The 25942-nt window shown below is 49.3% G+C and overlaps 1 protein-coding gene across 4 annotated transcripts; it reads left to right on the top strand.

Moving 5' to 3' along the window:
* Positions 1-638: 638 nt before the first annotated feature.
* Positions 639-25942, top strand: Ubn1 (ubinuclein 1). Of its 4 annotated transcripts, none has more exons than XM_013011410.1 (18): positions 639-724; positions 3334-3622; positions 7518-7604; positions 8074-8169; positions 8709-8843; positions 9476-9579; positions 10241-10679; positions 14814-14884; positions 16415-16544; positions 16850-16968; positions 17120-17248; positions 17389-17532; positions 18396-18446; positions 18545-18587; positions 19575-20645; positions 21801-22050; positions 22257-22346; positions 23995-25942. In XM_013011410.1, exons 2-18 carry the CDS (start codon positions 3374-3376, stop codon positions 24042-24044), a joined length of 3258 nt encoding a protein of 1085 aa, XP_012866864.1. In that variant the 5' UTR covers positions 639-724; positions 3334-3373; the 3' UTR covers positions 24045-25942. The 4 variants fall into 4 exon arrangements, with proteins under 4 accessions (XP_012866864.1, XP_012866861.1, XP_012866862.1 ...); XM_013011407.1 differs by having other exon boundaries at positions 19443-20645; XM_013011408.1 differs by lacking the exon at positions 18396-18446 and having other exon boundaries at positions 19443-20645.

Genomic DNA, 25942 nt, shown 5'->3' with positions numbered 1-25942 from the left:
GGCGGCGGCGACGGTGCGGGCCGGCCGGACGCAGGAGAGAACCGGCCTCGCGGCCCGCGGGGCCCCCAAGCGCTGCACTCAGCTCGCCTCCCCCTCCGCGGCGCTTCCGTTACAGCCGTTAGTCGGGCGCGGGCCCCGGGCCGTTCCCGAGCCCTGAGCACCCGCCGGCCCCCATCGCTGTCTTCGGGAGCTGCCCTGACGGACCTCGGCGCGGCCTGGAAGCCAGTTTCTGCCGGAGCTCGGGGTCCCGCGCTCGGTGGGCTCCGCTCGGCCGCAGCCCGGGAGGGCCCGCTACCTCGGGGTCCGCGCTCCGGATCCGGGACGCCTCGCTGGCCGCTCCCGCCACGGGCTTCTGAGAAGCACCTTCCTTGCTCGACGGCCGGCTCCCCAGAGCAGCGTCCGAGCCTCGGATCGGCGCCGCCAGCCCTGCCGGGGCGCTCGGTGGCCGCCCCCCTCGGCGCCGCCCGACTTGCTCCTCGGACGTGGAGTTGGCATTTCTCCGCTTCCTCCCCAGCGGGCGCGGCCGACGAGCTCTTCTCCCCCCTGTCCCCCCCAATCCCGGGGCGGGGACCCCCCCCCCGCCATGGGCCGCCCGCCCGCCCGCAGGCAGGGCTCGGCAGCCGGCCGCTAACCGCACGGCTACCCGGGGTCCCGGTCGTCCCGACCGGCAATGAAGACCGCCGCGGGGAGACGAGTACAGTCCGCGACGGCGCTGGGGACAAAGGTGCGTGTCGGGGTCTGGGCTCCCGGGTTAGCCCGGCGGTAGTTTTGACACTTTGAAAGAAGTTGTGACAGCCAGGAGGCTGACGTCAGCGCTCGCCGCCGTGGGGCGAGAGAGCGAGCGGGGCCGGCGCCCAAACTTTTGTAGACCAGGTAGAAGAAGCCGGGCGTTCTGCCAGAGGCCCCGTTCCCAGATAGGGACTCCCGAGGGTCCAATTCCTCCGTGTAGTCTTAGCGCAGAGGTAACCTGGCTTTCCTTGAGTCACCTCTGTCTTGGGAGGCTGGGAGGGCTACACGCCCTTCCTCCCCGTCCCCCTCCTCCCCCACCCCCGCCTCCCAGGCGTTGGGTTGGCCAAGGTTCTGGTGGTTCCTGTAGCCTGGCCTTTTGCTTTGGGGAAACAGCTTCCTTAAGGTCTGTGAATTCGTCGCAGGGACTGTCATGGAGTGTTAGGTCTACGTTTAAAGACAGACTCACGGACTAAAACGTACTTAAGAGTCTGGGAAATCATTTAATAAAATTCCACACATGTTCCTAATTTAGAACTTCTAGGGTTTTTTTTGGCGTTTTGTTTTGTTTTTAGGAGTTTAAGCATACTGTGATGGTTTGGTGTAAAAAAAGAAAAGCAAAACGTGAAGGGTAGCATCGCCCTTGATCTAGACGCATTCTCACTAAAGTCAGGGAGTTGACAAAAGCATGCCTTGGCGATTGTAGCCAATGCAATAAGACAAGAAACAAAAATGACCATGGCCGGGCGGAGGTGGCTCACGCCTGTAATCCTAGCTACTCATGAGGCTGAGCTCTGAGGATCACAGTGCAAAGCCAGCCCAGGCAGGAAAGTCTGTGAGACTTTTATTTCCAATAAACCACTCAGAAAACCAGAAATAATACTGTGGCTCAAGTGGTAGAGTGCTAGCCTTGAGCTGAAGAGCTCAGAGACAGCGCCCAGGCCCAGAGTGCAAGCCCTACGACCGACAAAAAAAAAAAAAAATCACTATGATTTTTCTAGAAAAGGAAGGACTGTGGATGAAAGTACTGTGGTTTTAGAAAAAGGAGTAAAAACCCAAGAATTCAGTGAAAGGGTTAATTACAAAATTAGCATATAGCAGAAGTGAGTTCATTTTTTTCTATTTTATCAATAACTAGTTAGAAAGTGAGTGATTAAAAAAAATAGATGTCTCTACAGCAGCAAAATCATACATAGGCCATGCGTTGATGGCTCCCACTAACCCTACCCAGTAGGGTGAGATCTGAGGATCATAGTTCAAAGCCAGCTTAGGCTTGAAACTCATCTCCAGTTAGCAAACAGAAAACCCAAAGTGGTGTGGTGGCTCAAAGTGGTAGAGCAGTAGCCTTAGGCAAAAAGAGTAAGAGGACTATTTCTCTGTAGAACACTGAGAATAATACTAACTTCTTAAAGTTTAATCTAAAACTTTAGCTATTTTGAACACGTTTTATTCACAAATTTGCAAATTTAAGACTTTGTTAAAAAATCTTAATTTGACAAATGTTTAACATGGCCCCATTATAACATTAAATTTCTCTAAGCAATTGACTCAGTTTTTTAAATTCGCTGAACTATTTCAACTTTAATTCTCTAAAATACTTCAGATTTTGGAGGAGGTCAACTGATAAACATAACCTATCGTCTTTTAACATTCAGAAGGGGTTTAGAATCATAATGTGTTGTTATTCTAATACCTGGAACATTTAAGAGAATGATATATTAGAAAAACACATGTTAACGTTTTTAATTTGCAATGCTTAAGAAAATATAATTAGGCTGGAGATACAGCACTTGCATATAATGAACAGTCTATACATGCCAACTGTTCAAAAATGAAGAATAATAAAGATAAGCATATTAAAATATGCCATAAAAGTTTTCAAACTAGCAGGGAAACAGTGGTTCATACCTGTAATCCTAGTTACTCAGGAAGCTGAGATCTAAGGATTGGAGTTTGAAGCCAGCCCAGGCAGTTAAGTCTGAGAGATTCTTATTTCCAGTTAACCAGCAAAAAGCCAGGACTTGAAATATGGCTCAAGTGGTAGAGGGTCAGCCTTGAGTGAAAAAGCCAAGCAAGAGTATGAGGCCCTGAGTTCAAGCCCTAGCACCAAACAAACAAACAAACTTTCCAAAATAGTGCAACACTGGCTAAAGAGTCTTTTTAGATAAATATCTCAGATGGCTTTCCAAAATGAACCTTAGTTCTGAGGCATTACTCTATATTACATGCAAATCAGCAGGGGATGGAAGTTATTTAATGATTGGTGCTGGGGCAAAACCAAGTTAGAGCTTACGTTCTTATTGGAAAAGGGTGTTCTATTCGTAAGAGAAATGGGAAAGGTTATACACGAAGAGTATGGTTTTCATTGGGTAATTGTTGGCTTATGACTTGAATGTGGGATTTGCAGTGATTCTCATACAGTTAAGAAACTAATTTAATATACAGAATGAATTACCTAACCAGAAAGGCAATGAATGGTAGCTAAAATAAGTTTAACAATGGATTCTTGACAATGAAATTTATTTAAACTTAAACTGTATAATTGAACAGGAAATGTTTATTTTTATCATCTTGATTTGACCTGGTCCTTCTTTTCAATATCAACAGAAGCCATGCAGTGACATCTGCTAAGACTTGTTTGGTAGCCATGTCGGAGCCCCACAGGGTCCAGTTCACCTCTCTCCCAGGTTCTCTGAATCCTGCATTTTTGAAGAAGTCTCGAAAAGAGGAAGTTGGGGGAGCAGAACAGCATCAGGACTGTGAGCCAGCTGCAGCAGCTGTTCGGATTACACTCACCCTCTTTGAGCCAGATCACAAACGCTGCCCAGAGTTCTTCTACCCTGAGCTGGTGAAGAATATACGTGGAAAGGTGAAAGGCCTTCAGCCTGGAGACAAGGTACTCTTGAATGTCCACAATCGCACTGCAGACGTAACATGAATGGGTCAGCATGTGCATGTGGGCCTTCCTAGCAGAGAAGTAAGTCTAGAGAGGCCCAGGCTGCCCAAGATCCCTCATCACAGCAAGCACAAGGCCAGCTGGTCCTGCCACTGGACATGAAGGGAGAGCATTCTTTCTAGAATCACTCTCCCACTTACACTAGAGAGAAGTGTACAGTGTTACAGCCAAGGCAATTTGAGTCTGGCTAATTAAATAAGTGAAAGAAACTGCATTTTTGTCATGCTGAAGTTGTAAGTGAGACTCTTGATTGTTGCAGTGCTAGGGCTTTGCTGGGCATTTTCCTTTTCAAGTGCATTTCCCTCTGACTAGCAGAAGGACAGACAAGAAGGGACTTACTGCCCATCTCTTGGAAATGCTTTTTAGTACTTTTCTTTCTCTATGGGTGGAAACTTGCTTCTACCTCCCCCCCCACCCCCCATTCACTTGTAACTTTTCAGTTTGGTTTCTTAAATGATTTCCTTGGCAGATTTGTTTTGCCAACCACTGAGAAGTTCATATTAAATTCAGTAGTGCTAAGCACTGGTGGGATTTCTTAATAATCGCAACCAGTCAAGTTATATGTGGTCATTGTAGAAAAATTAGAGGATAGAGATTAACACAAGTTTTTAAATCACCTATTTATATTATGTACTGAAATGGTACATATATGATAGTCCTTATGAGTAGATAATATAACCACTTGTTTTGTTTTTTGAAAGGCAGTAGTTCTAGAGTCTGTTTGTTTTTGTTTTTTTTTTTTTTTTTGGGTCCGGTCATGGAGCCTAAACTCTGGGCCTGGGTGCTGTCCCTCAGCTCTTCAGCTCAAGGCGAGCGCTCTACCACTTGTGCCACGGCGCCACTTCTGGCTTTTTTTCTTTTTGCTTATGTGGTGCTGAGGAATCGAACCCAGGGCCTCAGGCATGCAAGGCAAGCACTCTACCACTGAGCCACCTCCCCAGCCCTAGAGTCTGAACTTAAGGTTTCAGACTTGCTAGACAGGTACTCTACTATGGGAGGGTCTTCAGCTCTTTTTGGTGTAGTTATATTAAGGTAGCATTTTGCCCTTTGTCTGGGCTGGCTTGGCCCATGATCCTATTTATGCTTCTTGTGTAGTTTGGGATGTCAGATACACACTACTGCACCGCCTGGGCTGGCCTCAAACACAATCCTACTGACCTCAGCCTTCTGAGTAGCTAGGATTATAGGTGAGAGCCATTGTAGCTGGCTTTATTTTAAAGGTGGTGGATTTCAGTTCTCAATTATGGGAGGGTAGAATAAAAGAGGATTTTGTGTGTCTATGTGGTACTGGTGCATGGCAGCCACTGTACCATTTGAACCATGCATATATCCCTTTTTTCTTTGCTTATTTTTGAGATAGGGTCTTATTTTTACCAAGGCTGGCCTGGACCACAGTCTTCCTATTTTTTTTTTTGGAGGGGTGTGTGCATGTATGCAGGGACTGGGGTTTAGACTCAAGGCCTCACATTCGTTTTTTTTTCCCTTCAAAGCTGATGTTCTACCACTTGAGTCACACCTTCACTGCCAGCTTTTTGCTAGAGATAAGAGTTTCAGACTTATTTTCCCAGCTGGGCAAATAAATTGAACTGCGATCCTTAGATCCCACCCTTCTGAGTAGTTAGGATTACAAGTGTGAGCCATCAGTGGCCAGCCCACAGTTGCCTACATATGCTTCCTGTGTAGCTGGGGTGACAGGTACACATAACCATGCACGATTTTTATTAGGTGAGATTGGGTCTCTTGCACTTTTTAGCCCCAGCTCTCCTGCAGTCTATCTCATGAGCTACTATGCCCTGCTTTTTCTTTTTCTTTGCTTCCCTCCTCCCCCGCCCCTGCGCTTCCCTCCCCCCCCCCCTCCTATGGCCTGAACTGTAGGCCTGGGCACTGTACTGGGTTTCTTTTGCTCTGTAGCCCAGGCTGGCCTATATTTCCCAGTCCTTCTGTCTCAACTTCCTAAGTTCTGGGATTATGCCTGGCCCAGGAGTGTTTTGTTTTCAAACAAGCATCCAGTCATTATAGGTTTTGGTGTACTTTGAAATCTTTTGCACAGCTTATGAGATATGCTTTTATTATTAGTCTTATAAAAGGCTCTTATTGACAGATGCAGGTGGCTCACTCTTTTTTTTTTTTCATTTTTTATTGTGAGGCTACCGTACAGAGGAGTTAAAGTTACATGGGCAGTGGCTCACTCTTATGAGAGATCTAAGATCTAAGAGATCTAAGGATTGTGGTTTGAAGCCAGCTGGGACAGAAAAGTCCCTGAGACAGTTTTCTCCAGTTAACCACCAAAAAACTGCAATTAGAGCCTTAGCTCAAGTGGTAGAGCACCAATCTTCAGTGAAAAAAAAAGTAAGCACACAGGCCCCGAGTTCAAGTCCTAGTACTGGCACATACGCGTGCGCGCGCACACACACACACAGTCTTAAGATTCTTTGTACAAGAAGCTTAAAGTCTAACTCTAGAAAATTTACTTGAGCAAGAATAAGATTATATAATAATAACAAGCTTTGGGATCCTAAATACTTCATGAAAATATTTGGAAGTATTGAGATTAGAGGACAAGAAAGGAGGATGGGCCATTGAAGTTCAATTTCCAAGAATAGGAATTCTATGAACCTGGGTTTGACTTTGACAAATGCAATTAAGACCAGTTTTCTAAACAGGAAGGCAGAACATTTGTCAAGAACTTGTACAACATTTACCTCTGAGCCACTAACCATGTTATAAGTCAGGCTGTGGATCCCTTCTTTGAATGTTCTCAAGTGCATGAGGAGATTATTGAGTTAGTACCAAATATAGAACACAGATCTGTAGACATTGAGCATCCCACCTTTTATTTTCTATTTATTTATTTTTGCCAGTCATGGGGCCTGAACTCGGCCTGGGCGCTGTCCCTCAGCTCTTCATCTCAAAGCTAACGCTCTACCACTTGAGCCATAGCATCACTTCCAGCTTTTTTTTTTCTGTTTATGTGGTGCTGAGGAATCGAACCCAGGGCCTCATGCATGCAAGGCAAGCGGCTCTACCACTGAGCCACCTTCCCAATCACCCACCTTTTATTTTCTGTGAAGGCCCATAGTTTCTAGTGCTGTGATAGCCTATTATAGGCATTTGACCAAGTTTTGTTGAATTTTATGAATTGAAATTTTACTTTTAAACAATTAAGATAAATCTTTTCCGAAAAAGTGGCTTTTATTATGGACTTTGTAGGTGCCAAGTCGTCGGTGAGTGTTCTGTGAGCAGGACTATGGAACTTTCTAGAGTGGGTTATACTGGGGTGTGAACCCCAAACTTTCTGTTTGCTATGCAGGTGCTGTATGGCTTGAGCTGTTTTCCCGTCTATTAATTTATTTATCTACTTATTTATTTATTTTGCTTTTAGTTTTTAGTTATTTTTTAAATATTTTTATTGTAAAGATACTGTACAGAGGGGTTACCATTACATGAGCAAGGTAATGAGTCCATTTCCTATCATTGTTAGGCCCTCCTTTGTTTTTCCCCTACCATCCCTTTCCTCCCCAGCATCCCCTCCCCCCTTTAATTATTTTTTTAAAGTAGGATCTTACTGTACCTGGGCTGCCCTGGGCTATAATTCTCTTACCTGTACTTCCTTCCTCAGTCACATGCTACTACTACTACTTTTATTTGTTAAGATAGGTGGGGTGGGGTTGGAGGGTCTCACTGACTTTTTCTAGACTAGGCATTCTTTTTATACTTCAGTTCTTCTGAGTTCCACCTCTTGAGTAGCCGGGATTAAAGGCTTTAGCCATCACGCCTGGTCTAGGATTATGATAACCTTTTGTGACTTAATTTTTATGAAACTATCTTTTTACAGAAAAAAGATCTCTCAGATCCTTTCAATGATGAAGAAAAGGAAAGGCACAAAGTGGAAGCTCTGGCACGGAAATTTGAAGAAAAATACGTAAGATTTTTTCTCTTGGGCAACAGCACAACTTCATTAGGTGGGAGAAGTCTCCAGACATTTACATATGCCTCTGGTGGATTATCATGTAATCAACTCTGGTTTGGAAAGAAGCATAGTTCTCAGAGAAAACAGCATGCAGTTGTTTGAATATGTTAAGGTACACAATCTTGCATGGCAGGGGCAAGTAAGGTAAAGGGGCAAATGAACTGGGCCTGCAACCAGCTTTAAAGGAAGTGTTTGGTATAAAGCATAAGAAGGCAATTTATTCTGCTGCCATTTTATGCAAATACAAATGTGGCCTATTTTCAAAGGTCTTTAGGGAGGGAGGTTTTGGGGTGTATCTGTAACTGTGTGATTGGTCCAGTGTTTTACAGCATTTAACCAATAGCTGATGTAGCTTGCTCAATACAACATTTAATTCTGTGTACTTATCAAGAAGCAACTGACTCCTGTTTTCAAATTTTAGGGTGGAAAGAAACGTAGAAAAGACAGAATACAGGATTTGATTGATATGGGGTATGGTTACGATGAATCGGATTCCTTCATCGACAACTCTGAAGCGGTGAGTACTTAATGAAAATTCCCTATCAGAACTACTGCACCTGGTTCCTGTGAACAGTGGCCGGGACATGGGAGAGAGGGGGGACAAGGCAGCTTGTCTTCCCAGCATGAGCAGCAGTTTGACAGAGGTCAACTCTGTCTGCCTTGTCGTTGGCACATCTCTGATTGGTGGGAGGATTTCCTAATAAATACACGTTCTGAAGAGTGACAGAACCATAATCATATCTTTTTATCTTCTTTTTTTGCTGAGCCTGAGGCCTGAACTGTGTCCTGGGTGCTGTCCTTGAGCCTCTTTGTGCTCAAGGCTGATGTTTTACTACTTGAGCCACAACACCACTTCCATCTTTTTCTGAGTAGTTTATTGGAGATAAGAGTCTTCTCATGGACTTTACTGCCTGGACTGGCTTTGAACTGTAATCTTCAGATCTCAGCCTCCTGAGTGGCTAGGATTATAGGCGCTCAGCAGTCACATCTTTTGAGAAGCACTTGGTATCTTTGGACCATAGAATCAGAGCTGATGTTTTTGTTTTCACCCTTCAGTATGATGAGCTCGTTCCCGCTTCTTTGACCACCAAGTATGGAGGATTTTACATTAACTCCGGAACCCTGCAGTTTAGACAAGCATCAGAATCGGAGGATGACTTTATTAAAGAAAAGAAGAAAAAATCCCCAAAGGTTAGACAATGCTTGCTCTTGAATTTCAGAAATGCTCCTTTTGGTGTGACCCTATGAGGTCAGTAGGTGACTCTTGAGACTGTGTCACTTCTTGGAATGGCTCAAGAAACTAGTGGAAAAGCAGAACTGTGCCAAGGTGATATGATAATGGGTGCTGGTCAGCCTTCAATGTGTCCACGTCATAGGGCACCCCAGCAGCGCAGCAGGGTTCTGTCTTGAGGTGGTCTCAAACTGGGGAGGAGAGCTGCCAGGGCGTGTGTCTTACCCTTGCTGGCCCTCTGTAGACATGGAGAGCTGTGACCCACTGAGAACCAGGTAGCCCTAGGGTGACCCTACTTAACACTACCTGTAGTTTAACATGAGAGGTAGAGCCCTCATCCATTCCATCCAAAAGAGCAAGGTTCCAGGTTCAGAGTGGCCACCGTGGTCTCCATCCCTGGGTGTTTCCAGGAAGACACTGTTGGTGGGAATGCTGTGGGTTTGTGGTCTAGGCAGAGCTCGGAGAAGCTTTTTGTTCATGGATGTGAGCCAGGTCTCAGGAGGTGCCCTGGGCGGGGCAAGGCCAGTGCGTGTGGTGCACTTGCTCCCTGACTCAGGGAGCCGCGTAACTGTGCCTTGTCTTTAATTCTCAGAAGCGGAAGTTGAAGGAAGGTGGTGAGAAGATAAAGAAGAAGAAAAAAGATGACACTTATGACAAGGAGAAGAAATCGAAAAAGTCCAAGTTTTCCAAAGCCGGGTGAGAGGCAGCAGCTTTTCGCTAGGATTAAGTCTGACCCGTGAGGGCAGGACACCCGGGAGCTGACTCGGCCTCCCCCCCAGCTTCAGAAGTACCAGCAGGGCCGGGCCCTCACACTCGCTCTCACCTCCCACAGGGCCTGATGGGCATAGGCCGCCGCTGTCATCTCTGTTCCCCTGTCAGTGTTGGCAGCTGTTTCTGTCACTGTGACTGCCGATGTTCCTTGCTCTCTCAGGGGCTTCTCTGGCCCAGTTCTGCTTCTGTGTCTGTGTCTGCCCTTGTCTTCTGTGGTCATGCCTCCTCACTCAAGTCTCCCCCTAGCTGCCTCAAGTTGCTGCTGTTCTCTGCTGCTCCTGCTCTCTTCTTGAACACCTTGCTTGCCCTTTCCCTTTTTTGCAACCTTTTATTTCAGCCTGGCAGTGCTTCTTAAAAACTCATCGGATATTTAGCTTATGTGACACTGTATTGCTAACCTGTATTCACTCTCAAGCTTTGGTCCAGCAAGAACGATCTCCATATGCCAAGAGGAGGGAGGAGAGATAACAGGGTGGACTGACTGAGGCTCACCTGGAGACTTTGCCCTGGGAGCAGGGGTGAAGGCCTTTTGAGTAGCTTGTGGAGGGCCCTGTAGTCAGAGTAACAATTTCGCTCTTGCTTGCAGCTTCACAGCCCTCAATGCCAGTAAGGAGAAGAAGAAGAAGAAGTATTCTGGGGCGTTAAGTGTTAAAGAGATGCTGAAGAAATTTCAGAAGGAGAAGGAAGCTCAGAAAAAGAGGGAGGAGGAGCATAAGCCTGTAGCTGTATCTTCGTCAGAAGCTCACAGTCTGCGGGAACTGGAGAGTGCCTCTGACCCATTGCTCTCACTCTTTGGCTCCACTTCTGATAATGACTTGCTCCAAGCCGCCAGCGCCATGGACTCACTGACTGACTTGGACTTGGAGCATCTGCTCAGTGAGTCTCCAGAAGGAAGCCCCTTCCAAGATGTGGATGATGGAAGTGATTCCCTGGGGGTGGGGCTGGAGCAGGAATTGAGGCAGCCCTCCTCCCTCCCCGAAGGCCTGCCCGTGCCCCTGGAAAAGCGCGTTAAGGAGCTGGCTCAGGTATGGTGACACGGTCTGACTGGGCTTTCCTGCGAGCACTTGGGGCAGCTTGGCTTTGGTTCTGCACTGCATGGAGCTTGATGCCCAGAGAAACTCTTAGTGAGTTGGCAGCGAAAGTACAAATTCTTTCCAGGCTCTCTTTTTGGCCTGAGTAAGGAAGCAACTTTGATTTTTAGGTCTTTTTGGTTCTTTCACTTTGGGAAAATATATTTTTCTTGGGGCAATATTATTCTCTTTCTATTTTCTGCCTATCAGTTTCTTTCCCATTCGGTGTCATTCCTTTTGGGCACTAGATAAACACTGATGTTGGCAGCAACACAGCTGAGGCAGAGTCATCTTGGCATTCTTGTGAAGATTTTGGGGGGCCACTGAAGTGTGAAAACATGAAAGTGGCCATAGAGCGTGTATATTGGCTGCCCCTGGGTTTCTGTTGCTCCCTGTGCTGGGTGATCACAGTGGTGACCACATGGTGACTAACAGGAGCATTGAGCTTAGCAGCTGGAGTGCTGTCCAGGCCCGTCAGCAGGAGCGGCCGCCTCTAGTGTAGGGGACTGGGCCGCCTTCCTCTGGTGTCCTGGCATTGATCCCTCGGCACCAAGAACCATCAGTTCAGTGATCTGGTACTAACTAGGAGCTTAGTATACTTTGCTAGTTATGATACCATTACCTTTTAAAGAACGACTTACACACTATGATTTGTACTGCAGCTCCAGTGGCATTTATACTCAAAAGCTGCAAGTTTTGAACCAATGATTCTCCTAGGCTTTTCAGAATCACTGTTAGGTCTAATAACATGTATGTTTCAGGACAGGATAAAATGTCAACCACTGCTACAGATGATTTTCTCACTTTTAGAGGAAACTTGAGCACGGCATATAGAACAGATAAAACATACTATTCAATCTGTAGCTCATCCTTGTTAATTTATGTGCAGTGGTAAGCGTGAGTATTCATTTGAATGTAATGAATTTAAGTGAATTGTCCCATGTCAGGGATTCATAATATAGTTTTATGTGATGCTGAGGTACAGAAGGAGTTGAATTTGGCATGCTTGGTCTGTATTTTCTCCCAGAGTTCATGTTTAAAAAAATTACCCCTTGTTCTTTCCAACCCTCTTATTTGTAATCAAATTGTTTTATACCCTCTAAAAATCTTGTTAGTTATGTTAAGTACTATGATAGTAGTAGATAGAGAAAAGTCAAAGCAGAATTCTTGGGTATGTTGGCATTCGCCCATGTTGTGTTCTGTCTAGCGTGGTCACTTAACACTCTGTTTCATTTTCTGGGGAAAGACGGAGCTGTGTGTAGCAGGAGTGCAATACAGTACCATAGCCTGAATGACGTTGAGCTATGTGTGCGAAGGCCTCCCTGGGTGGGTGTGCTATGGCAAGCTGCCCCTCCTGAGTGACTGCCTTTGCGTGTGACAGATGGCATTGACGATCCCTAGACAAGGTGGGCCAGGGTCCTAGTGGGGTGCTGACCACTGGAGAGGTGGATGTTCTGTGTTGAAGATAGTGTTTATGTGGAAGTTGACACCAGCTGGTGCTGCTCCATGAGTGGTAACATTACGAAACTGGAAAGCAGCGTGGGGAACACCTCATCCCAGTCGTCCAAAGACAATTTTAGTTTACCTTTGTGTTCATGTTTCTATGCAGCTGTGGCTATAGTTGTGATTGTTTCCTTTTTTCTAAATAAATACTATAAATTCCTCACTATTTTTAATGGCTGCATTAACAAAAAGGCGGATTTTAGAAAATTACTTCATGCCACTTCAAGGTCGTCCTCAGATGCTTTGTTCCTGCCGGGCCTCTGTACTGGGGGCCCCTGTGGCCCGTCCACAGGTTTGTGATGCTCTGAACCTCCGGGCTCTGTTGAGAATGTGTTGGGAAAGGTCTTCTCGGGGAAGAATGCCTTGTACACCAAAAGTTGCATTTAATCCCCAAAGCCATGAGTAGATATTTGTACCCTTAAAAAGGAGTCTTGTCCTGGATCTTGAAATGGACATTACTTGTTAAAATTAAACTCTAGATATATAGAAGTCTATCATCAGCCATGTTATGTATTTCTCACTCTCCTTAATTTTCACTCAGGGAGAGTGCTCAGGCCCTTTTTTTGGTCGTTTGTGGGGTTTGAATTCAGGTCACTGTCTCTGAGCTTTGCCCAAGGCTAGTACTCTACCACTTGAAGCCGCATCTCCACTTCCAGTTTTTACGTGGTTAATTGTAGGTAAGAGTCTCACCGACTTTCCTGCTCAGGCTGGCTTTGCACTGTGATCCTCAGATTTTTAGGCTCCTGAGTAGCTAGGATTACAGGTGTGAGCCATGGACACTTGGCTAATTCCAGTATCTTTAAAGCACAAAGTGTAATTCCAGATGCTTCTGAAGTGTGAGAAATTACACATGCTTGCCCTTCCCTTCTTCCTTCCCTCCTCTCCCTCTTCCTTGTCACACCTCTCATATGTGGCCACTGGGCCATCCTCTAGCCCAAGCAGCTTCAGAAGCTTGAGATGTGCGTATCTTCTGCAAGTTGATTGTGGTTGACTGGCATTAAGCTTTTCTTTCTTCAGTGTGCCTTCTTACGGTGATACCTGGCTATTTGTTGAATCACTCATGTGCTGACATTTATTAAGGACCTTTTATACAATAGGCAGTTATTGACAAGTAAGTGTTCTTTGCTATGTGAATAGACAGTCGATTGAACAAAGGACTATAGGTTAATAGCAGAATGAAATACACTGTGCTATGATGTTTCCATGTCCCAGGTGAACAGCCAGATTTAAGGAGGCCAAAGAGAAGCTGTCCATGTTGGGGGTTGGGGGGCAGGGATTATAGTACTAGACTGGAAACTTCACTCATGGCAGGCTTACCTCTGTAATCTAGTTACTCAGGAGGCTAAGCTAGGAGGATCCTGGTTCAGGGCCAGCTCAAGAAGGGAAGTCCATGAGAGTCTTATCTCCAATTAACCAGCAAAAGCCCAGAAGTAGAGCTGTGGTTCAAGTGATAGAGCACCAGCTGTAAGCAAGAGCATAAGGTCCTGAGTTCAAACCCCATTACCAGCATCAAAAATTTAAAAAAAAAGATCACTTCCTCCTAAACAGTCATCTTTTCCCCCCTGTTTGACAACACTATTACATTTCAAGTCTGACTTCAGGAGTTTTATTTTTGCCTAAAGCCTTCAGACGAGCAACTCTAGTTTATTAGGTCAGTGGTCTCAACCCTCTTTGCACATGAGAGACGCTTACATATAAAGATCTCTGATGTCTGCACACTTTGAAAGAACACTCATTCCTGAGTGGTTTTATTTGTTTGTTTGTTTTTGCCAGTCCTGGGGCTTGAACTCTGGGCCTGGGCACTGTTTCTGAGCTTCTGTTGCTCAAGGCTAGCACTCTGCCACTTGAGCCACAGCACCACTTTTGGCTTTTTCTGTGTATGTAGTACTGAGGAATGGAACCCATGGCTTCATGCATGCTAGGAAGCACTCTACCACTGAGCCACCTTCCCAGCCCCTCATTCCTGGGTCTTGTCCTCAGAGAGCCTGGTTTTAATGGACCGGGTGGGGAACATTGCCTCAGTAGCTTTCCATAAGCTGTGAGACCACAGACTGAGGCAGTTGGTGGACTCTGCTGCTGGGGACCAGTCAGGGCTCTCCAGAATGTTGGCTGAGCAGGAAGCTAATGGGGTTCTAGCCGTCTGGATAGGAGAGTTTGTGCGATGCCCTAAGTAGATCATGAACTTTCCAAGGATGATAATGCTGAAGCTGCACATTGTTATGAGGAAGATAAAAAGCCTTTTAAGTCTTGTAGATTTGTTGAAAGTTGTTCATTGTTTTTCTGCTTTCCGTGAATGGAAGTCCCAGCTCATGGTATAGTGAATAGTTTGGACATGGGCTGGGCAGCCGATGCACCTGGCCTCTGCCTCAGGATGCTTGAGGGTCCTTGTGTAGCTTGCTGTTGTGTGACTGCTATTGATGTCCTAGGGTTGCTCAGTCCACACATGTAGCCTTCTATGGGAACTGAGGAGAAGTCGGCATTTATCGACAGGTGCTCTTACGGCATCAGGATGCGTGGGCCTGCGGGTGAGCGGGAGGGACGCATGGGGAAGGGCACTAACGGCTGTTACTGTCCGCTGTGAACCAGGCTGCCAGAGCTGCTGAGGGAGAGAGCAGACAGAAGTTCTTCACCCAGGATATGAATGGCATCCTGCTGGAGTGAGTATCACTACTTGTTTGCATCTGCTGTTCCCGCCTGGGGGAGCAGAGTGGACTCTGTCCAGGAGGTTGTGTGGCGGCCTGGTGGACTCAAGCCTGCTCTGCCTTGGGGTGCTCATCAGAATCTCCTGCGTGTTCTCTTATTCTCACTTCCTCCGATGCCAGCGCACCTCACTCCTCCCATCACACTTCTCCCATAGACCGTCCCCCCAAGCCCTGCAGTACTACCTGGGAATCTCAACTGGATTCCTCTGCCCAGTCCCCCTGCTTGTGTTATTTGTATAGCAGGAGTGTGTGGTTCATAGCTAGGTGCCTTGCATACAAAAGGCCAGTTGTCCAGACATAAGAATGTTTTTAACAAATGGTCTTGCCTTAGCGAGGATGGATTGGACACATGGGTCAGGTAGCATGTTATTACCAAGGCACCTACTCTTAGAATAGAAGAGAGATTTATGTCATCAAGGAACCCAGTTGGGAATGTCGAATAAGACAGCTCAGGCATTAAAGAGGGAGTTTTCTGCTTATCCAGCTGCGGAAGCTGGAGGGGTAAGAATTTCCCTCATCTCCTAGTCATGTAGAACTGGGAACTGATGAAAAGAAACACTGTTGAGAAATATTTCCTGCTGTCCTCAAGAAGTTGATTACTTTCCACTCTGAGACTTTTTGGGGGAGGAAAGGGGTAGTCAGCTGTGGGACTTCATTCAACTCAGGACCTGGCCGCTGTCTCTGAGCTCTTTGCTCTATGCTAGTGCTCCCCATAGCTCCACTTCTGGTTTTCTGGTGGTTAATTGGAAATGAGTCTCACAGACTTTCCTGCCTGAGCTGGCTTTGAAGTGCTATCCTCAGATCTCAGCCTCCTGAGTAGTTAGGATTACAGGCCTGAGTCACTGGCACTTTGGCTTACTTTGAAACTTTTATGTTTACATAAGATTTCCTACTCAGAGCCTTTTCTCTTAGCCTGTTTTTTGTTACTTGTGCGTGTGTGTGCACGCTAGCTCCTGTCCCAGGACTTGAAGTCAGAGCTTGGGCATGGTCTCTGAACTGGTTACTCTAGGCTAGTGCTCTACCACTTGAGCCACAGCTCCACTTCCAGCTTTTTGGTAATTTATTGGAGACAACAGTCACATGGACTGTCCTACCCCAAGCTAGCTTTGAACTGCGGTCCTCACATCTCAGCCTCCTGAGTAGCTAGGATTACAAGTACAAGCCACCAGTGCCCATAGTAGGCTCTGTTTTTTTTTGGGGGGTTTTGTTTTTTGTTAGTCATAGGGCTTCAACTCAGGGCCTGGGTGCTGTCCCTCAGCTCTTCACTTCAAGGATAGTGCTCTACCACTTGAGCCACAGTGCCACTTCTGGCTTTTTTCTTTTTGCTTATATGGTGCTGAGGAATCGAACCCAGGGCTTCATGCATGCAAGGCAAGCGCTCTACCACTGAGCCACCTTCCCAGTCCATCCCTGGGCTTTTTTGCTCAAGGCTCAACCACTTTGAGCCACAGTGCAGGCCATTGACAACTCGCTTCTGTTCTTCAGCATAGAGGTGCAAACTCGGGAGCTGAGTAGCCAAACCCGTTCTGGGGTATATGCCTACCTTGCCTCGTTCCTGCCCTGCAGCAAGGATGCTCTGCTCAAACGTGCCCGCAAACTTCACCTCTGTGAGCAGGTGGGTAGCTTCATCGCCCAGCTGAGGGCTGTCTGCGTCTGCATAGGTGCCACCCCTGCTGCTGAGCCGCCTCCCTTTGATTACCCTTGGCTTGTATCCTTGGGGTGAGAGTGATATGTGAGCCAGGCATTAAAGAGGGAGTTTTCTGCTTATCCAGCTGCAGAACCTGGAGGGGTAGGAATTTCCCTCACCTCCTAGTCACGTAGAACTGGGAACTGATAAGAAGAAACACTGTTGGGAAATATTTCCTGCTGTCCTCAAGAAGTTTATGGCTTTATTACTGTGTCCTGTGCTGTTCTCTGCAGGGCGGGCGTCTGAAGGAGCCTCTCCAGAAGCTCAAGGAAGCCATTGGCAGGGCAATGCCTGAGCAAGTGGCCAAGTACCAAGATGAATGCCAGGCTCACACGCAAGCCAAGGTGGCCAAGTACGTATTTTCAGCTCTTGCTCCTCCTGACCCCCCTGACCCGTCCCTTCTCCTCTCCTCACACTTTAGTGTTCCCTTTGACCCTGTGTGGGAAATGGGAAAGGGTGGATGGGAAGACCTCAGGGCTGATTTGCTTTTGTTCCCTCTGTAGGATGCTAGAAGAAGAGAAAGACAAGGAGCAGAGGGAACGGATTTGTTCTGATGAAGAAGAAGATGAAGAAAAGGGGGGCAGGAGGATAATGGGGCCCCGGAAGAAATTCCAGTGGAATGATGAAATCAGGTGCGCCCAGTTTGGAAGCTGGCCTCCTTGGAGGCTTTCTGGGGCCAGTGCCCGAGCATGTCCTTGTGTAGCCAGTGATGTTCATGGGGCTGCTGCAGGCAGCATGAGTAGCAAGTGTCTGACTTCCACCTACTTCTCAGGGAGCTGCTGTGCCAAGTGGTGAGGATCAAGCTGGAGAGCCATGACCTGGAGAGGAACAAGGCCCAGGCTTGGGAGGACTGTGTGAAGGCATTTCTGGATGCCGAGGTCAAGCCTCTGTGGCCTAAAGGCTGGATGCAGGCCAGGTGAGAGCCAGCGTGCTGAGGAGAGCCAGGGCAGGCAGCCCGTCAGACAGCCTCCGTAAAGGTCCAGTAATGTAAAGCTGGACCAACGAGTCACTGTCGAGTTGACTCAAGTCAGATGTCACCTGAGTAAATGGGCAACATCCTGGGAGCTATGAGGGTCTCCTCGCCGCAGGGAAGTTTTCTCCTCCTCGATCTTTGTACTACTTCAGTTTGAGATTGGCCTTTCACTGTTCTCCTGTGTGTATTTTGCTGTTTTGGTGTCATGGCTCCTACTTGGGCCTGAGAGGTGGATATTAATCATGGTCCTGAGAAGTTTCATTTGCGAGTAGCAGGGCTGACGGCTTACTGGATCTCCGTGGCGGCCTTCTTTCCAGAAGTGACAGGTGTCATTTTCCACAACAATGACATACACAATAATGACCAGCTAGAGCTGGTCTCCATTGAGCTTAAGCTTGATTTGTTTATGATTTGGACACATCAGACAGCATTAGGATTTGCTCTTCTCTGCTTATAGGTTGGACTTGTACAAAAAAAAATTTATGCTTGAGTTTGGAATGACACATTGTGGGCCACTCTGTTTTCTCCTTAGGCGGGCTGGGCGTGGCAACCAAGAAAGGGCTGCTGCCTTAGGCTGGCTGCAAGAGGCCCGGCCAAGCCACAGAGTTTTCTCAGTGAAGCTTCCATAGCCGCCTGGCTTTGGGGTGGCTGCTGGAGCCTCTTTAGACCCTCATAGAGTTGGGCTTACCACTTAAACAGGTTTAATTAGGAATAGCCACTGTGTACTGGGGCTTCCATGAAAGGTCTAGAAGCAGACTTGTGGTGTCCAGGGGCAGATGCAATGCCCAGAATTCTGTTCCTTTCAGGACTCTGTTTAAGGAGAGTCGGCGAGGCCATGGACACTTGACGTCGATCTTGTGAGTGTGTCGGTGTTTGCACCTCGGGGGACACGTTTGTTTTTGTCTCCTTATGTGACTCTCTGCTGAACCTTTTCTGTGTTCATTCCTTTGAACAGGGCCAAGAAGAAAGTAATAGCCCCTTCTAAAATCAAGGTGAAGGTGAGTCAGCTGCTGGCCCCACGCTAGCTTTCCTCTCCTAGTAGAGCAGCTCACTGAGCCTGGGGAACAGCTATTCAAATGGCACTCGAACTTGCACCAAGGCAGAGGCCTGCACTGGGCACTTAACCCCCTAGCCTCGCTCAGTTCTCCACAACCTTGCCCCTGTGGTCCCACTGCTGGTCAGCTGTGAATCTGGGTCAGCCGGCCAAGGCCGGGGGGTGGGGGGGCTTGAAGCTGTGCAGGCCATGCCCCGTGGTAGTCCTCTTAGGAGGAGGCACTTCTGGCTAAGTGCAGGAAGTGCACAGATAGGAAAGCTACTTTAGAGGATGTGAGCCCCTCTCACAGAGGACATAGAGGACAGTGCCAGTTGCCAAGATTTTACCATTTCTTAGGCGTTGTGATTCCCTTAGCCCAAGCTAAAGAGACCTCAAGAATCAGAGTATAAGTCAGTCATTATTCTTGAGTCCCTATCCAACTTCTCCAGTGTCTGAGAGATACAGGGATGACAGGACAGATCCAGGGACCAAGATGGGCACTGAGAAAAGTCAAAGAGGAAAGAAAAGAAAGCTGGTTTTCGGCAGTTCTCAGGTTGGGCGTGTATGCTTTCAGAAGCAGAGCAAAGCTCTCCTGTGGATGTGTTAGCAACAAAGCATGCGGGGGTAGATGCGGCCCTGGCCAGCCATGTCCCCTCCGGACAGCACTGAGAGGGAAGGCGGGCAGCACACCTGCCCTCATCCACCCCATGCTTTGTCATCACACAGAAAGGCGCAGATCTCTGCAGCGCGAGTCATTCCTCGCAGTAGGCCAGTGCTGCCACCTTTGGACGGTTCTAAGCAGTATTTCTGCTCTCTTTAGGACTCATCCACTAAGCCTGATAAAAAAGTTTCCGTCCCATCAGCACAGATTGGCGGCTCTGCCGCTTTGCCCTCGGAACACCAGGGGGGAGGCCTGAGCATTGGGGCTGCTAGTAGAGAGCTCCCATTGCAGGTGTCTGGTGGCCTTGTTGACCCTGCTCCTGTCCATCTGGAGGACTCATTGGATGAAGACTTGGCTCGGAATCCCGCCGCCTCCGTGGAAGCTGCGGCCAAGGAGCTGGCCGTGCTCAGTGGCAGAGCATCTGGAGGCTCGGAGCTCACGCTGCCAGCGCCCTCCAGAGCGCCGGCAGACAGAGGCGCCGCTGCTCTGTGCATGGAAGAGAAAAGGAACTTCGTGAAGTCCAGCCCTTCCACACCCTCCCCTGCCAGCACACTGCAGTCGCCGCTCAACTTTCTGGCTGAGCAGGCTCTAGCACTCGGGCAGTCCTCTCAGGAGAAAAAGCCAGAGAGTTCTGGCTACAAAGAGTTGTCCTGCCAGCCTCCGCTCAGCAAGGGCCTGCCTGACGCACACCAGGCCAAAGCCAAACACCACAGCCTGCCACGGACGTCTCATGGATCCCAGACAGCAGCTCCCGCGCCCGGCCCCCAGCTCAAAGTCTTTCACGCAGGCTCTCAGCCACAGAAAAGCTTCACTCCGCCAGCGCCATTTGTCAACAAGCTCCAGGGCCCCAAGGCCGCCTCCCCGCAGTGCCACCGCTCTCTGCTGCAGCTGGTGAAGACGGCGGCCAAAGGCCAGGGCTTCCACCCCCCCACACCGGCCTCCTCGAGCGGCAGCGCTCATAAGAGCCCGGCCTCATCGTCCACTGCCCTGAGCCACGCAGTGAAACCGCACCCAGCCATGTCAGCAGGGCCGTCATACAAGAATAACCCCTTCTCCAGCTCTGTCTCCAAACACGGGGCATCTTCTGGCAGTTCTTCCTCTGGAGCAGGGACCACGCAGGGCTCTGGATCTGGGAGCCTGCTCCCCGGCATGCAATCCCCTTCCACGGGGCAGCCTGCCAACCGGCCCATCCCCGGCTCATCAGTGAAGAAGCCGCCTGTGTCCCAGAAGCTAACCCTGGTGGCCCCTCCCGGTGGCCCAAACGGGGATTCCAGTGGTGGGACCCAGGGAGTGGCAAAGTTACTGACCTCGTCCCTGAAGCCCGCTGCGGTTAGTAGCGTGACATCGTCTACCTCCCTGCCAGTGAGTATCTCAGGGATCAGCCGAGAGTGAGTACGCTGGGCCTCCGTGGGCTAGGAGTGTGGTAAGGAACTGAAGGTCAGGGGGACAGTGAGCTCAGTGAAGAGAGGAGGACCAGGCTCCTGCTCAGTCTCTTCAAGATAGCCTGACATCTCCTCTGGAGATGAGTAGAGCCAAAACCCAGAGAGCACCAGGCTTGTAGGGGCAGCGAGGTGAGAACCTGCCCTCCATGGTCTCTTGACCTGTGCATTCCTCCGTGCCGAGGAAGTGCCATCTCACCTGTCCAGGTGGCCCTGTGGAAGGAAGTGTTTTGCCCTGGGAGCACCAGTCTTCTGAGAGCAGAGCAGGCAGTCAGCTCTGATTGACTTTGGAGAACTCTGTAGGTCAAAGGTGGCTGACTTTGACAAGAGTCCAGCAGCTAACGCATACTACCTAGGAGTAAAGAAGTTTGGGTCTGTTACAGAAATCCCAGTATTCAGGAGACTTGAGGCAGAGTGATCAAGGTTCAAGGCCAGCGTGGGCCTTGGGACACTATCTGAAAAGCAAAAATGCAAGAGGTCTGGGAGCATGGCTCATATGGTAGAGCACCTGCCTAACAAGCATGAAGCCCTAAGTTCAGTCCTCAGTACCACAGAAAAAGAGTTTGGATGCCAATTGGGAGAATGGGCGAGGTGTTTTTTTGTTTTTGTTTGTTGTTTTTTCCAGACTATACACAGAACTGTAGACAGGTCTGGCCTAAGGGTCAGACCACCCTGTGAAGTATGCACATTTGTTTCCAGGTGTTTTTCCTGGAGGGGAATGTATTTGCTACATGTATTTCTATGATAAATACATACAGAAATGTGAGGCGTGTGTATATGTCCTTGATGTTTATAAACATGTAGAGACACACGCTCACATTGCATCATGGATATCCATGAAATACTGTTTTCTTCCTTCAAAAAGGAGGTATATTTAGTATCTACTCATCCTGGAACCATTCCAAGCCAGTTCTTACACACTGCCCTTATTCCCTTTTTAGGGGGTAGAGGTGGGGGTGGCTACAGGGTAGGAGGGTGCTTTCCCAGGGGCATTAGATGTGTGTGTTCCCATGTTGTATGTGATCAGGTGTGGTGTGAGTCGACCAGGGTTCTGACTGCTTGGCTCTTTCTTCCCCAGAAAGGAACAGGTGGGGCTGTGCTGCTGACCAGCTCCTCTCCCTTAAACCTGCTGTCTTCATCCTACAAGTCCAGCAGCCCCAAGTTGCCAGGGGCCATGAACTCTAGTTCACTGGGGATCATAACCCCCGTCCCATTCCCGGTGCACATGCTCTCCTTCAGTGCAGACTCCTCTGCCAAAGCAGGGGTCTCCAAAGATGCCATTGTCACCGGCCCAGCCCCTGGGACCTTCCACCACGGCCTCAGCCACAGTAAGTGCGTGTCTCCTGTCTCCTCCCTGTGTGGTGTGCCGTGGGTCCTGTGTGCGTGGCCACGGGGAGCTTCTTGGGGAGTCGCCGCCTCTGGGTGTGGTCTCGGCCTAGCTGCTCGTTCTCTGGGCTCTGATCTTCGGAAGCTGCCGTTCCATCCCGTCTTCAATGTGTGTGTTTTGTTCTTCTCTCCCTCCTGTTTCTCTCAGGTCTTCTGGCTGGCTTGCATTCCAGCCCGCCCCACGCAGCGCCTCTCCCACACGCTGCTGTGTCCACCCATGTCCCGCAGAGTCTGCCAGGTAATCACCAGACGGGCAGCGTGCCACACGCTCTGTGCACCGTTCCCTCCATCTTTTGGTGCTGCCTGCTGCTGGGGCTGTCAGTGTCTGCCTCACTGTTTTGTCCTTGTCTTGCTTTGTCCTTTGAGACTCAGGCTTCACAGTCTCTTCTACTTAAGAGTTTCCCTGGCACCTGCTTGGGAGAGCCACTGGGTCAGCCGTGGCCTATACAGAAAGTTATGGGGCCTGAGCACTGAGGCAGAGGTGCTTTGGCCATTAGCATTACTTTTCCATTTTAGTTTAAAAGAAGGAAGGAAGGGAAGCTGGGTACTGGTGACTCATGCCTGTAATCCTAGCTACTCAAAAGGCTAAGATCTGAAGACGTGGTTTGAAGCCTGCCCAGGCGGGAAAATCTGTGACTCTGATCTCCCAATTAACCACCTGAAAGTTGCAAATGGAGCTGTGGCACAAGTGGTAGAATGCTAGCCTGAGCACAGGAGCTCAGGGACAGCACCCTGGCCCGGAGTTCAAGCCCTAGGACCAGCACCCAAAAGGAAGGGTACTAAGCTCATGCCTGTAGCATGGCTCTTCTGTAAGCCAAAGGAGAGCACAAGGCCCTGAGTCCAAAATCAGAGTTGAGCTTAGTGAAGCCCTGTGGGTTTGGTGTACAGCACGATGAGCTTCCTGCCGGCCCGTTGCTCCTCATCTGCCCCAGTCTGCTGTGGGCCTCTGCACCCCAAATTGAGGCCCGAGCCTCCCTAATGAATGCAAGAAGCCATCTCTGTGCAAGGATGGTTCACTGAGCTGCAGATGGAAATGCGGCTGCTTGGAGAGCAGTGGCAGGCGTGGGCTTCCCGTGGACGGTGCTGCCACGGGAGCTAAGGGTAGGGCAGCTGCAGAGCTTGCCTGGGCAGGGCTGTGCTGGGTGAATGAGAGCTGGCCTGCCCCTGCTTGCTCTGAGGAACAGTCCTTGGAGAAACATCACCAAAACCAGAGTCTGGAATTGTTGGCCAAAACAGAGAAAACAAAAGGAAAAGGTTGCTTTCTTGGTCTGTTTTTCTGTTTTTTTCCTTGGGTAATTATCAGGCATTCAGAAGGGCTGCGGATGTGGCTCATCTATGGGAATGCATTTGTCTAGCATGAGCAAGACCCTGGGTTCCGTCTCCAGCACTGGGATGTAAAACGAAGCATTCAGACCTGTACTAAAACAGGTGTCCGTGAGCAAGCTTTGTCTTTGCGCACGCTGTGCACCGACTCCAGCTACAGGAGAGTGCCAGGGATGGCTCCCTGCAGTGACTCATGCCGCTTTGCTCTCCTCTCACCCCGTGACTCAGTCCATTAGTGCTCTCGTAATTCTCTCCCTCCAATGCCGGGGGTCTCCTGATGGCAGGAGAATGCTCGTAGCTTCACTGAGTTCCACATGATCATCATCCTTGCCACAGTGGTGGCCTGAGATGGAAGCGGCCCCGCTCAGACTGCAGGCTGCTGCTCCGCGGATGGAGTGTGCTGCCGGCTGTGCGTCTCAGTGCACTCAGCCGGAGGCAGGCGTGTGGCTTAGGCCTGAGGACGTCTGCTGTCTGGATGTCCCCCTAGAGTTTTGGCTGTTCTGCTCTAAGGGAAGTGAAGCTCCTGAAAGACTCGTGTTCTGTTCTTGCTTACTCTTTTCCAGATGCCTCTCAGCTTCATGGGAAAGGACCTGGAGTACCACGGAAATTGTGACAGCGTCAGATGACAGGCTCACCTGATGCCTCTAGATGGAAGCCCCACACACAGGTCTCAGATGATGGACACCTGCCACACTCGTCCTGCCTGCTGGTTTTCCTCTGGAGCAGATGTGGCTTCCGAGTGGAGCTCCTTAGCACTTGTATGCGCCTCCCACTAAGCACTTACCGCCCTGGTGCTCCGGGCCTCTGTGTCTGGGTGGCGATGGAGGGGCAGTTTGGCGCCTGGGGGAGGGGGTGCGAGGCTGTCGTAGGAAGCCCCTTGTTTATGAGCTCCACTGGCAAAGCAGTTGGCCCAGCCGTTTTAGTTCTGTGGTGTCCTGACATTTGGTCCGAGAGCCTCACAGCACCTTACTGGTCAAAGGCTCATGGCCACAGGAGCATCTCGTCCTCAGGCTGTGTGCTCGGAAGGACAAGACCAGGGCCAGAGCCACACACGGGAGACCTTATCTCCTTGAAAAATACTCCCGAACGTCCAGGGTGTGCTCACCAGGGGCTGGCTCTCCTCCGAACGTGACAGTGAAGGTCTCAGAGAGAAGACAGCTATGGGCTCAGTTTTCATCCTTACCATTGAACGCATTGGATAGAACGGGGCTGCCCTTCACACACCACATTACAGGAAGACATAATCCCAGTGCCTTTATGGTGGAGCAGAATTTGACAACACAGGTCCATTCAGCCCGAGTGGATCTGACTTGAAGACCTTTTTAAAAGATAACGTCTGTTTTGCAGTTTTATTTCATTGAGGTTTTATGGTTGCACAGCCTATAGCCTGTGTTGTCCTGACTCAAAGGTTGTCTGGGTCCGCAGATCCCAGGTCCCGGCTGAGCCAGGGCTTCCTGTTTTATTTTTCCAGAGTTGGTGCAGGTGGACTGCAGATCCCAAAGCCCTTTGTGTGAGGGCGGAAGGATTCTGAGTCACGGATAGACATTCCGGTTGTCTTTGTAGAAATCCTTCAGCAGAGCTGCAGGGCAGCCTCTGAAGCGTCTGCCAGGTAGAGCAGGCCTGGAAGCGCAGCGCTCTCCAGGCGGCGGTTTTGGTGTTGACTCGGAGGGTGCGCAGACTAGCGGGAGCGTGGGAGAGAGGCGAGGACAGTGACCGCCAAGTGCCCATCGCCAGGCTGGCCACGCTTCCCCCAGTAGCCATTTCACACAGGCGTCCTAAGTCTGTGCCACACGGTGGGTCTGGCTGGTCCAGCCAGGCAGTGTGAGACTGGGGAGCACTGGGCACCGCAGCAGCACGTGTGGGGACGCGCTGACGCTCAGTCTCCCTCCCCTCCCCTCCTGGAAGCAAGACCTCTGTCAGCTGTTTGGCCTGGCCTCTGCCCTGACCCCTTTTGTAGAAGAACCAATCTGTTTCACATTGGGTCACGTGGATTCCTTAACCCTTTATTATATATATTTTTTGCAACTTGGATCTCCAGTTTGTTTACAGAATAGTCTTAGGTAGTAGCAAAAGAGCCAAAGAAGAGATTTGTATAGCCGAGCTCCAAGCCGAGCCGAGGCCATCAGCAAAGGCTCCTCTGCCCGAGACCACCGGGCCCTGCCCCCGTCGGTGCTCCCTCCTCTAGTGCCAGAGTGTGCAGCTGGAGCAGGATGCCCTCATCCTTAGGAATCTAGTGATGCCTCTTGCCTCAGGGAAATGTTTCTTTGATGGGGAGTTTGAGATTTCCTTTTCTTGTTTATGCTTTATTTGTGGTAAAGAGCGAATGGGTGACGTGAACAGCCACAGCAAGGCGGGTCTGCCGGCAGCTGCAGCCGAGGCGGCCGACTCAGAGCACTTAGTGGGTGTGGCTGTGTCTTGGGTGTGAGAGGGCTGTGGCTTTTGTGCAGCGACTATGTTGGTGTTAGGGGGTGGTATGGAAATTGTTAATCTTGTATAAAGCAATTCAATAAA

The sequence above is a fragment of the Dipodomys ordii genome, unplaced genomic scaffold (genome assembly GCF_000151885.1).
Source record: "Dipodomys ordii isolate 6190 unplaced genomic scaffold, Dord_2.0 Scaffold14, whole genome shotgun sequence".
Lineage (NCBI taxonomy): Eukaryota > Metazoa > Chordata > Mammalia > Rodentia > Heteromyidae > Dipodomys > Dipodomys ordii.
This window is presented reverse-complemented; position numbering and strand designations above follow the sequence as displayed.